At 39.5% G+C, this 12,199-nt stretch overlaps 2 protein-coding genes across 9 annotated transcripts in view; both read right to left on the bottom strand.

Moving 5' to 3' along the window:
• Positions 1–396: 396 nt before the first annotated feature.
• Positions 397–7,016, bottom strand: LOC105564853 (CTP synthase). Of its 2 annotated transcripts, none has more exons than XM_012017581.1 (11): positions 6,669–7,016; positions 3,550–3,720; positions 3,377–3,462; positions 3,134–3,265; positions 2,813–3,010; positions 2,418–2,705; positions 2,250–2,338; positions 1,808–2,106; positions 1,617–1,724; positions 1,293–1,508; positions 397–888 (listed from the first exon to the last, which is right to left on the bottom strand). In XM_012017581.1, exons 1-11 carry the CDS (start codon positions 6,832–6,834, stop codon positions 797–799), a joined length of 1,845 nt encoding a protein of 614 aa, XP_011872971.1. In that variant the 5' UTR covers positions 6,835–7,016; the 3' UTR covers positions 397–796. The 2 variants fall into 2 exon arrangements, with proteins under 2 accessions (XP_011872971.1, XP_011872972.1); XM_012017582.1 differs by having other exon boundaries at positions 398–888; positions 2,813–2,977; positions 6,669–7,014.
• A 1,265-nt stretch (positions 7,017–8,281) lies between these two features.
• The window catches only part of LOC105564852 (PHD finger protein 20), an 11,569-nt gene continuing 7,651 nt past the window's right edge, over positions 8,282–12,199 (bottom strand). For 6 of the 7 annotated variants that reach the window (XM_012017574.1, XM_012017575.1, XM_012017576.1 and 3 more), the window contains 8 exons: positions 10,804–11,541; positions 10,555–10,686; positions 10,313–10,396; positions 9,834–10,119; positions 9,611–9,748; positions 9,135–9,532; positions 8,742–8,999; positions 8,282–8,658 (listed from right to left, as the gene is read on the bottom strand). In XM_012017574.1, the coding sequence (XP_011872964.1) occupies positions 8,534–8,658; positions 8,742–8,999; positions 9,135–9,532; positions 9,611–9,748; positions 9,834–10,119; positions 10,313–10,396; positions 10,555–10,686; positions 10,804–11,541 (2,159 nt within the window). In that variant the 3' untranslated portion in view covers positions 8,282–8,533. The remainder of the gene's footprint in view (positions 8,659–8,741; positions 9,000–9,134; positions 9,533–9,610; positions 9,749–9,833; positions 10,120–10,312; positions 10,397–10,554; positions 10,687–10,803; positions 11,542–12,199) is intronic. The other variant, XM_012017578.1, reaches the window with a different exon arrangement.

Here is a 12,199-nt window from a genome sequence, read left to right as displayed (position 1 = left end):
TACGTAACATTGGCGTTACATTAGCATTTATTCTATATTCAATATTACAATTTTACTGGGCAATCTTGGCCAATCAATCCAATATTAAATAATCATCTAGGTACAATATCAATAGTATATTTGCATTTGTTTTATGACCAATATTGGTGTTATATTGAGAAAATATTGGCCAATGCACTTCCAGCATAACCAATGTTTTTCTAATGTTAAGCCAATGTATAGCGAATGAATTATGCTTCTAGGGAGGCACTTATATGCAAAGGCAAGGCCTATGCGATTTGTGGAGGTTTAAAAAATATATAAAGTAATTATTAATGTAACTATTAAATTAGTTACTAGATATCGAACAAGTCTAACTGAGTTAAGTTACAGTTACAGATGGAGAGGAAGTAACGAAGTTAAGTTAGAGTTGCCAAAAAGAAATAATTGTAACTGTAACTTCGTGTAACGAGTTGCTTCCCAACTCTGTGCTTTACCTATTTCGACAGGAAATTTTAGAAGGGAATATCAATATCATTTTGAGTATATATTTGCAGTATATACAAAATTTTTTTTATTAAAACGTAACTTAATTTATTACAAAATATAAAACTTTTGATGAATTTCACAAGACGTATTTTAGAGACAAATATTTCTTTTTTTCTGTAAAATTGATCGCATACGTTCGTGTGTGTATATTGATTTTTTAATTATGAATTAAGTAACAAAAATAGATGAGATAAAAGTGTAGTAGCTCAGACTGTGGGAAAAAAATAATAAAATTATGGAATGAAATGAAACTAAGTAAAGCTGCAGTCTAATCATTAAGACCCGATGTACTACTACCGCTTCTACTCGCACCACTAGATAAGTGCAGCTTCGTCATTTCCTCCATGTAATAATCGTCATCTGTAACAATTCGTACAAACATGTCAATCGTAGGAATTTTAATTATAAATTGAAAGTAAATATCTGTTGTTGCTATACGTAATATACTTATAAAAATATAGTATATTTATTTATCTTACATAGTTATTGATAAATATGTAATAAATATATAAATACTTATTTATTGTATTTAGTTTTTATTAATTTGTATACATATGTATACATGTATTTTTATAGCGATTGTGAGTCAGAAAGTTTGCTATTAAATGGATGATTTTATTCGATCGCCACCTCTACCAATCCGCATTGGAGCGTGGTGGAGTAAGACTAAATATTCCGAAAAGATGCTTGTTTGAGGCTCTTGTCCAGTGAACAGAAACGAGTTGCTTGATGAACAATCTCTCTTTCATTGTTTGACTCGTTACCTGACTCGTTGTCGCTCAGTTGACGTGGAGAAAATTTACATCCTCGCGCTAAGTACTGCTTCAGTTTATTAACACTGGCTAAAATTAAACCGAGAAATGGCGGTGACGGTTTTAACGGCCTCGACAGATATTCAGGATGAAATTGAGTAGCTACATAATAACTATGGTCTTCCAATTCGGCAATTTCCATACGTATATTTTCGTCGTCGTCGCGGCCTACAAGAATGTTGGATTGCATGTTTCATATCATTTTAATTAAACCAAGATCGCGCGTCATATTTAACGAAAAACCGTAACTTTATTAGAAGATGCGATCTAACTCACCTACGAATTTTAAGCCAGCTGCTTCTAAATCACTGATGTAGTCAGGATTTATCTCATACCTATGCCTATGTCTTTCCTCTATGACATCTTTATTATCGTACAGTTTCTCTGAAGAATAAACAGTTATAAATTAAAATATATCAATGGGGAAAACAAAACTTAACTCTTTCTCAACGAATCCCACTACTTACTTAAAACAGAGTTATTATTGTAAAATCGCGTTTGTCTTTTGCCCAATCTCATTGTTCCACCCATCATACCTTGAGTATGCTCGGGCATATCTATTACTACAGGGCTACTAGTATTCGGGTCAATTTCTGTGCTGTTCGCCGTTTCCAGATGCAAGACATTTCGCGCGAATTCAATGACCGCCGCTTGCAAGCCCAGACAAATCCCGAGGAACGGCTTATCGTTTATTCTGCACCACTCGCAGGCCTTCATCTTTCCTTCTATGCCCCTCTTTCCAAAGCCACCCGGTACAATAACGCCGCTAGATGCAATAAATACATTTTACATTTTCTATCGAAGATACAATGTTATCTCGCGTGGTCAAGAATTATAAGCACGTCGGCAAGCAGAGAATACAATAATAATATTGTGTATTATAATAATATTATATTGAATCATATTTACTTGCTTTTGCAAAGCTGCTGCCAAGCTTCGTGATATATTACTGGATCCTCCGCTAATGTAGTTTGTTCTAAATTAGCAGCTTCTATAAACTATAACAATTCAACAATATATATAGTCACGCGTGCATGGCATGTGTACAATATACTTTTAATAATTGCGACACTCTACCGTCAAGTTCAATTTATATCCGGCCTCAATGGCAGCGTGTTGCAACGCTTTCGTAACGGATGCATAGGAGTCCTCGAGTTTTGTGTATTTACCCACAAGGGCGATGTTAACGTCTTTCCGCAAGTGGTCCACGCGTTCGGCTAGGTCACGCCATTTTCGCATGAAGTAACGAGGCCGCGGCACCCCAATGTTTAATTGCAATCGATCGTTAAGGAATTCTATGACACCTTGATACTCCATAAGAAGCGGCACTCGATAAATGGACGTTAAATCGTGAATAGTTATCACCTGACCGAGTCATAAAATATAGAGATACGTTAATATTACGTCTTCATAACAGTATGTATATCGCAGCGATATTGTAATATTAAGGTAAAAGTTTTTAATTAGTGTACCTGCTCCGGGGCCACATGGCAGAAATTGGAAATTTTCTCTTTGACGGAATTGCCAATAGGCTTTTCTGACCTACAGACTATGAAATCGGGTGACAAGCCTAACCCACGCAGCTCCCTGACGCTAGACTGTGTCGGCTTGGTCTTAGGTTCACCCGTCGATTTTGGCTGTAAGATATTTCCGTTTCTAGAATTCAGTGCCTCAAAGATAAATAATGTTATGTCATATTATTTATCTCTGAGGCACTGAATTGTTTAAAGAAAAGTATAAAGATCATTCACAATAATTTATGCAAAGATCATGAAGTATGTATCAATATGTACCTGGGGTACCAGAGACACATGGGCCACGCAGAAGTTTTCCTTCTTCACTCTAAACTGAAATTGCCGGAACGCTTCTACGAACGGCATTCCCTCTATATCCCCTATGGTGCCTCCTAGTTCCACTATGCAGACCTGGAAAAATTATTAACATACAATTAGGAGAATTATATTGTTATGAGTTTATGCAAATATTATTAAAGATATTATTATCGCACATAACATAATAATTCACGTAGTGAATACCTCTGGTTTAGCTCCATCCTCTGTCACAGATTGATTCGCGACTTTCTCCACCCATTCCTGAATCGCATCGGTGATATGGGGCACCACTAGAGAAACGAGATATTGCCTTTTATTAACTTACATAACTCACCGTGCTCATTAGACGCCTGTAATATTATAAATAGACTTGTAACCTTGTACTGTTTTGCCTAAGTAATCCCCTCGTCTCTCCTTTGTGATAACATGCTGATAAATTTTCCCAGTCGTTATGTTATTGTCCTTGTGAAGCGTGATGTCCAGGAAACGTTCGTAATTGCCCAAGTCCAAATCCACCTCCCCGCCATCGTCGAGCACGTAAACCTCGCCTGTTTTACAGAAAGGAAATTTTCCGTTAGAAGACGCATTTGCAGAGACAAGGGCAACGGAGGTGCAGAGACAAAGGCGAATGTGTCTACAGGAAACCAGTAACTTAAGAACGTTTACCTTCCAGGAATACCTGTACAATCGAATAACTGGCCGAACAATGGGACCCAGGCAGTAGGTATTATATTTCGTAGGAAATTAGAAACCATTATTGACATGTGGCGAGCATAACTGTACCAGCATTCGCAAGCGTTCGTAATAATTTAACAATTAGGACATGCGCTAAAAAGATCTGCTCAATGTGTTATCCAGTTGTGTTGGTGACGTTGTTAGAACAAATATTTTAGTAGTAATCCTATCCTAATTGTGATCAGCTTAACAACCAACTTAACTGATCTTACAGGAAATATTTAAATTATGACAATATTATTATCGTACGTGAAGGACGATTTCCAATGTAAACCTTACACTTTGAGTGCGACAAAAATTCTTCGCATAAACTTTAAAACGTAAATTGTTTATTTTGGGCCTTTCTCTCTTATATTTATTTTTTGCATTTTTCTCCCGCAATTAATTCAGTGATAATTTTGTTCCAATTGCCAGTTAATTTAACGATTTCTAATTTTGCGGGGAAATATTTAATTAACGACACTATAATCGCAAATGAAACATGATTCTCAGCGCAAACCTTATGCTTCCCTTTTAACAAAAATTCTTTACATAAATTGTAAAAGATAACGAATCCTTCGCATATATATTTACACATATATAACTATTATATTGTGATTCCCGGATTTGAAGTAGGATGATCTTGTCGAAATAAACACAAGAAATACCTGCAGGATGATTCTATTTTGCCGATCTGGGGGTCAATTCTGTATGTTACACTATAGCGAAAATGCCGAGGGGGGAAACCACTGAGGGCATTGTGGTGTACAGATTTGCGGCATTACTAGGCATTTTTTGGGCATTATAAAGATAAAATAAGATAAAGCAAGATAAATAAGATAAGATAAAGTAATGCCCACTGGACATTAGCGGGTATTGGTGTACAAGATTTTGGTCAACGGTTTTCCCCTCGGAAAATGCTAAAAGTGAATAGATTTGTCCCTTTAGAAAAGATACAAAGTCGCTCACTTTTAGCATTTTCACTATATTGTAAGATACAGAATTGTACCGAGCGAGAACACAATCGAACTTTCATTGCCGTACTGCTAACCACATTAAAGATAGATTTCCTTAAATTCGAGCTTCGACTTTGACAATATCAGACCTCCTCCCACATTCCCAATTTTTAAGACTACATATATCTTATTATTTATTATATACAGTTTGTGTGTGTGTGTGTGTGTGTGTGTGTGTGTGTGTGTTTGTGAAAAGTAGCAATATCTTAAACAAATACAATTTCCGCCTCCTGTTTATTATTGCGGATGACACGGACAAGACTATATAAATTTAAAAAGCAAGATTCGCTATTGGCGTCAGCTACCCAGTAGCACAATATATTGGCGTAAGATTGGGAAATATTGTAAATCTAGTATTCCCAATATTGGTCCAATATTGTAAGATGAACGCCTTCTCATATTCAGCCAATATGTCTACTTAGCGATATTGTTTTAATATTGTATCAATATTAGGCCAATATTCTTAGTACATTGCTAATGCCAATGCACTTTCAATATAAACCTAACATTATCCAATTATTATCGTGCAATATTTACATTTATTCCATGGCCAATATTGGCTTCACGTTGGACAATATTGGTCAATGTATTTCTAATATAACCAACATTGGACAAATGTTTAGCTGATGTTTAGCCAATGCACTGTGCTACTAGAGCTAAATATCGTCTCAGTGAACACCCAGCGTCAGTTACGTTACATTTACATTACGATTTCTCACTCAACGATGTAAATGTAATCTAACACATGTGTTATTTACATTGTTGAGTGATAAATTGTAACAGAAATGCAACGTAATTGATGCTCAGTCTTCTCTGGGATTCTATCCCATACAGCACCAAAGCTTTCAGAAACATTTCAGAAAACATTGTTGCAATGTTGCAATGTTTCTGAAAGTTTCAGTGCTGTATAATGGGATACTATTCCGCAATGATCGAGCACCGGGGACAACACGTGCCGCAACCCCGGAAAGAGTCCGGGGGTGATCGACTTATCAAGCAATATTATTTCGTAAACGCGAATCGAGTCGCAATCTTCCTCGACATATTCTTTGACATATGGAAGAAGGGGCGGATTAGACGAGTCAGAAGTTATAGAATTTCATTCCAGGCGACTCCGCCGTTCAACTATCTTAATCGCCAATCAAACGTAATCGGAGCTTAGTCGGAGTCGCCTCAAGAAGAAACCGAATCGCGCCTGAAACCAAGAATCGTCCCGCATTCCGCGCGTTATCGCACACGTGGTCCGGTTACTGCGACCGTGCGTGACGTCCGTCCGTCTGGACGGACCTTAAATCGCCCGACGACGTGACGAAAGCGTAGAAAATGGCGACGCGGCACATGGCTGGAAATTTTACCGCCACAGGAGGATCGCCGCGTCGCGCCGCGGCATCCGGTCGGGCGATCTTCGCGGGACTTTGTCGCACGAGGCGTGCGTCAGGTTCCACCCGGACGGCAGATGAATCCGCATTAATCCGTTTCCCTCGTCGTCGGCGACGAGACGAGCGGATACGAGCGAATCGGGTTTTTCGGTACCGGCGAAACAAATTCGAATTTAACCTCACGCGACCTTTCAGCGTCGTGTCCAAGCAAATATAATAACGAACGAATCCTCGTTAACGGACAGCTCGAACGGGACAGATTTTGTCCACGGCGGGAAGAGGGCGAGCGAAGAATCCGACTTTCCGACGCGATTTTCCAGGAAGTTGCGCCGATTTTCGCGGGGGACGCGCTGACATCACGCGCGCACACACAGCCGCACGACTCACCGTGCTCGTAGGGCGAGAACGTTCCGGCGTCGATGTTGATGTAGGGGTCGATCTTGATGGACGTCACGCGGATGTTGCAGTGTTTGAGGATGGTGCCGAACGAGCTGGCGATGACACCCTTGCCCACGCCGCTGATCACACCGCCGGTCACCAGGATGTACTTCATCGTCGTCGGCTCGTGGAAAGACGTGCGCCACGCGAGAGAGCGTGAGAGAGATTCGTCTGGGCGCGCGAAAACCCTCGTGCCTCCGCGCTCCGGAGCGAACTGATCACTGAACAGAACTGAACGGAATCGAACGAGGCAAACCGTCCAGAGCAGAACCAATACGTAGAAGCGGACCGGACGGAACGCGGGAATACGTCGGATCTGCCCCCGGTCAGCTGCACCGGCACTTAGAACGAGACGGATGTGAAATTGGACGTCGCGGTGGGAAAGAGAAGGCACGAAAGGGTGCGCTGACAGCTGTACGAGGAGTAAGTTGCGACGGCGCGATAATGGACGCGGTGTTTAAAGATCCGCCTGCCTCTTGTCTTTTAATGGCTCTTGAATCCGAGTCGGCTCCAAAACCGCCGCGACTAACCAATGGTCGATTTTGCGGCCGTCTCAATGAGGGAAGATCCCGCGCGACCGCTCGACAGAGAATTCAAGTGCATACACGTGCCGACCTGAAGGCGCGTTGTGATTTTTCGAGCAAGTTTTAGTTGGTTAATACAACGCGGAGGCCCAATTATTGATGCGATCGGATGACGCGACCCCGAGGATAAAAAATTTCTCTTCTAGGCTAGAAGACGTTCTTCTGTTCACTCAACGTCCCGAAAGGAACTTTTGTTTAAAGATATAAAGTGTAATTGCACTTTATTTCAAATCACAGCCAAAACGTTCGATTAGCGACGTATACGCACTGTCGTTTAAAAGTGAATTGGCAGAGCAGTCGTATTTTTTAGTTAAAGAAAAAATCATATTCAAAGAAACTGGCTGTAACAAGAGTTTATCGTACATTTTGATTACTTATTTTTTTAACCGCATTTCTTAGAAATGTTCCGCTTGATCGAATTAAAAGTGTGCTTCCAAAATTTGGAACAGCAAATGTACAGATCTTTTTTTCGATAACTAAAAAAAATTCAATTTCGGAATCTTCAGATAACTTTTTGTTTAATCTTTAGGGAAAAAATTGACTCGTCACAGAATTTATTCGTTGCTAATATTTTTAATAAAAAAAGGTTTAAAAATAGACGCGGTTCTAGCTGCGCTTACACTACCGTGTCTCGTGATTAAAGTCGCAAAGGCATTGTCGACGTCCGTCTCTTTCTCATAATTTAACAGTGCATGAATATTTAATCAAATAATCTTGGGGTAAATTTAACATAATCGTAAGACAAAGTAATTAACAGCAGATACCTGTGTAATGTACTTCAAAAGGCTCAATTTATATCTATATTTCAGAACTTATTTCAAAATACGACTATGGAAAATACCAATATCGAAATACTAATTCAGACACTAATGATATAATTCTTCGTACGTACGTGTTAACAAATATTAAAAAGAATTGTAAGTCTGGACTATGTTACCACTCGTCGTAAGGATGTTCATAAACACACACACGAACGAACACCTGTTTAAAAATATCAGTTTACTTGGTAAAATATTACAATTCTACAATAAATTTTAAACGCGAAGTCAAGTAGATTTATTTAACAGTCATCTTAAATAGTTGAATCTCACTTCTAGTACGATAGAACAATTATCTGCATTGATGAGGAAATTGAAGAGAAATATCACTCATGTCTACACCTATCTATATCGTCTATCTACACTATATACATATGTATATCGTAAATTATCAGTTTGAAAACATACGTTTTCAACATAACGCTGCCAGCTTCCGGACTGTGTTCAAGTCACGAAGGAGCATCTGTACTGTCTGCTTAGTACAGGATTGACTAAGCGGATTTGACACGAGTTCATCCGGGTCCATCGCCTCTAGAGCTGCAAATTAAAACGCATGCAGTGAACGCACGTCGAATGTATCTTAATACGTGTTTCCGCGACGGTCTTTTTAGGCTACGTACAAAAAATCTGCGCTTCTATGGATGTCAATCTTGAATCAATGTGAGATTGAAAATGCTCGATATGCTCCAATAATCGCATTCGGCATTCAGCTGGATCGATCGGCGCCTCGGGCTCCGGTATAAAAGGCTGCGGAAGTGCGGAGACTTCTTGCTTGACGTTGGCTATGCTCGCTTCTTGTTGAACATCGTCAATAAGCGGTCCAGAATTGAGATTCTTCGACGCGGTACTGCCAATAGTAGTTTTCTCAGGTGACACATCTGCGTAGAGATATTATACAATAAGTAACATTTGTACAGCTATTAATTTATTCGCGACAAGAGTTCAATCCTGTCAATTAACAATTGAAAGACTGAATGCATAATTTTGTTTCCATTTTACTGCAATCATTGTACCTGCGCTCTCCGCTTTAATGTTTGGCGTAGCAGTGATTTTCTCTTTTATGTCCGCATTACCACCCGTTAGCGCGTCTAAAAGTATATGACTGTCCTTCGAATTCATCGTGCCGTCCTTCCTGTTGGTAATCCTAGATTCGTCCGAATGCGTGCTGTCCTCTTCCAAAATTTTCATCAATTCCGAATCGGAAGCGATTGATTTTTCATCTTGATCATCTTTTATAGACAGCTTGACATCCATCTTCGTCTCGACACGTCGCGGAATCTCTGAGCTTGTATCGGTGAAACTTGCCACTTTAGTTATTTCCATCACTGGTACCGGCTCCATGTCTATCTTTGGCACGTCCATCTTCTCCCAGTTCTTGGCCCAGAGATATAATTTCGGGTGATCTTTCTTTCTGTGTAAATTCAAGCAAATTAGTTGCTACAGCGCAAGCATACATTTTCCCAAGTAGGCAGACATATGTACGACTTACTGTGCCACGTTGATCTTTACGCGCAGACTATGAAGAAGTTGTTGCATTTGTAAGAGTGCAGCAACCAAATCATAAGAACGCTTCAGCATTGCAGTCCTTTGATTTATCATATTCTGATTCCGAGTTCGATTAGACAAGCTGCATAATCAACAAATAGCATAAACAGATTATTACCGTATACAAATAATTATAATCACACGCAATCTAAATAGAAATAAATTACCTTAGCAATTTCCCTTCCTTAATCCAGTCCTGGTCGTGATAATATTTCTTAGACGGCCGTAGTCGATATGGATTTCGACATATGTAACAAATATATTTCTCGGGAACGTCCTTTTCCTTCTCAATCAAATTACAGTGACCGTGTTGCCAGCAGAGGCAAAGATCACACTGTATCATCAAACCGTCCTCCTCCATAAAACCACACGTGCAATTTATTATTTCTTCTCTCCGAAGTTGTTCTACCTTCACCAGTTCGCCGTTAATCATCATCATCACTCCTTCGCTCTCTGCGATAAATTATCACATGTACATAAGAAAACTTATATGAACAATTTACGGTAAAGAGACGCGTGTGGCGTGAGGTACCAAATATGTGTTTGTTTCTTGCGAGCACATAAAATAACGCAACGAAAATAAGACTGGCAGTATGTGAAATCATGAAACCAAGTTGGTGAAAAGATTAAAAAAAAAATAATGTACCTTCTGCATCATTATTACTATCTGTTTTGATTGCATCCCCTTTTAAGGGATCAGCTTTTTCAATGCGTGAATCATTTAGCTGACCTAAGGAACAACAGAAATAATACAAGTAAATATTATATTACGTATTTTACTTTAAAGATCCCACGTATAGCTGCATTAAATTAGAAAAAAAGCGTATTTGAAACAAAACAATTGCTTTCGTATCGCTCTGTAAGGTACGGCAAAACGCTCGCACTTACTATTCTGGCTGTTTTCATCGCTCTTTGAATCGGATTTCCTACGGCTATATCTATACATAAGTGCCGTAGGTCCTTCGACGTCCATAGCACTGTCATCCAGATCACCGAAACTATCGGCAAGATCTGACATACCTATCCAAAGGAACATTGAACGCCGTGTAAATTCATCTTTTCTTTCGTAAATTAATGAAATATAGGACTAATCTTAGAACACACGTCTTGTATACGTAAAAAAAGAAGAAAGCTTACCGTGCCGTTTCTTTGCTTTAGCCGGCAACAAGTCCACGCTAGGTTCGCTAGGTTGCTTTCTTTTCTGGCTTTTCCCACGCTCACCGTGAACTATTTCGTCCACAGATTTCGTCCTGTCGACTCTTTGCACCTCCGATGTCGCAACCGGTCTTAAGGGCAATAGCGTTTTAATGCCACCCTGCGCTTTTTCCTCTTTCACCTTCATGTCGAACAATGTGCCAGGGGACAACGCGCAGGCGGTTTCTCTCTTCCTTTCGATATCGTCGTCTATCTCCATACTGTGATTAGAGATTGGTGACATCGTTTCAATCTTCATATCCTCCTTCTGCAAATCATTACACTTTTCTGACTGCTCTATCTCCTCTTCCTCCGGCAAGATCGGGCCAGATATCGACTGAGACGTCTGTTGCGTAGCGCTAAGCGCCGTTTGTAATAAAGTAGACGATGGTTTCTCAGGAAGAGATTTCTTCTTCGCGGATTTATTAATTTTCTCTAAGAACGTCGGCGTCTTTTTGGGAATTATATCTTCTATGGATTCCCCGATCGTTCTCGCGTAAGCCAGATCTTCAACTTTGGGAGTGGAGCCCAGGAACTTGGAGTATTCGGGATGGTAGTGCTTGATATGCATCTGCAGCAGATTTTCTTTTCGAAAGTTCTTGTTGCATCCTTCCTTGGGACATTTATAGGCGCTGTCTTCCATTTCCACACGAAGTCCACCACGAAGTCCAATAAAGACGGCTGTTTGAAAGAATATTAATAAATATTGCACGCTATAAACTGCGCAGATTTATTTCTATTGTTGTATGACATGAAAACAGAAATTCATCGCATATAATCTACTTGATTTAAAACATAAGGACAAAGAAGGACTAATATTTCAATAAGCGAGAATACAAGTCTAGGACCCCTATGAAATTAGCCCCCCATTATTTAAAAATTTAACTTTTTTTACGAGTTCCCTATAGATTTACAATAGTTCCAGAGTTCTTGATGGGTTTAAGAAATAGTTCCGCCCATTAAAGACGTTAAAATGAATTTTTTTAAATGGGGGGGGGGGGCTAACTTCACGCAGCCCCCCTTTTTCGTAAAAACTAATTTTTTAAATGGAGTTCTGGATAGATTTCGCATAGTTCTAGAGTTCTTGATACATTTTAACAACAGTTCTGCATGAGAAAGTAAAAAAAAACGAAGTTGAAGAATCAAGAAACAGTATCCCAGAAATAGGCATAACTATAAAAGTATTAATGTAATGGAATTTTGCAATTAGGATTTTCGATAGAACTCTGCGGGGGCTACCGGGAACTCTCAACAGAACTGCCGGAACTGTTCAAAAAATTTTTCGGATCTTATAAGACAGAAACTGACACCTAAAATCGCACAGTTCCGGCAGTTCTGT

The sequence above is a fragment of the Vollenhovia emeryi genome, unplaced genomic scaffold (genome assembly GCF_000949405.1).
Source record: "Vollenhovia emeryi isolate VEMERY1.0 unplaced genomic scaffold, V.emery_V1.0 DF939159.1, whole genome shotgun sequence".
Lineage (NCBI taxonomy): Eukaryota > Metazoa > Arthropoda > Insecta > Hymenoptera > Formicidae > Vollenhovia > Vollenhovia emeryi.
Note: the sequence above shows the minus strand (reverse complement) of the source record. Positions and strands in the feature narration are given on the sequence as shown.

Excerpts from the sequence above, each read along its gene's own strand:
- LOC105564853 (XM_012017581.1), bottom strand. The coding sequence starts at position 6,834 with ATGAAGTACATCCTGGTGACCGGCGGTGTGATCAGCGGCGTGGGCAAG. Across the intron at positions 3,721-6,668 it reads GTTCTCGCCCTACGAGCACG|GCGAGGTTTACGTGCTCGAC; the intron begins GTGAGTCGTGCG and ends TCTGTAAAACAG. Across the intron at positions 3,266-3,376 it reads AGGATGGAGCTAAACCAGAG|GTCTGCATAGTGGAACTAGG; the intron begins GTATTCACTACG and ends TAATTTTTCCAG.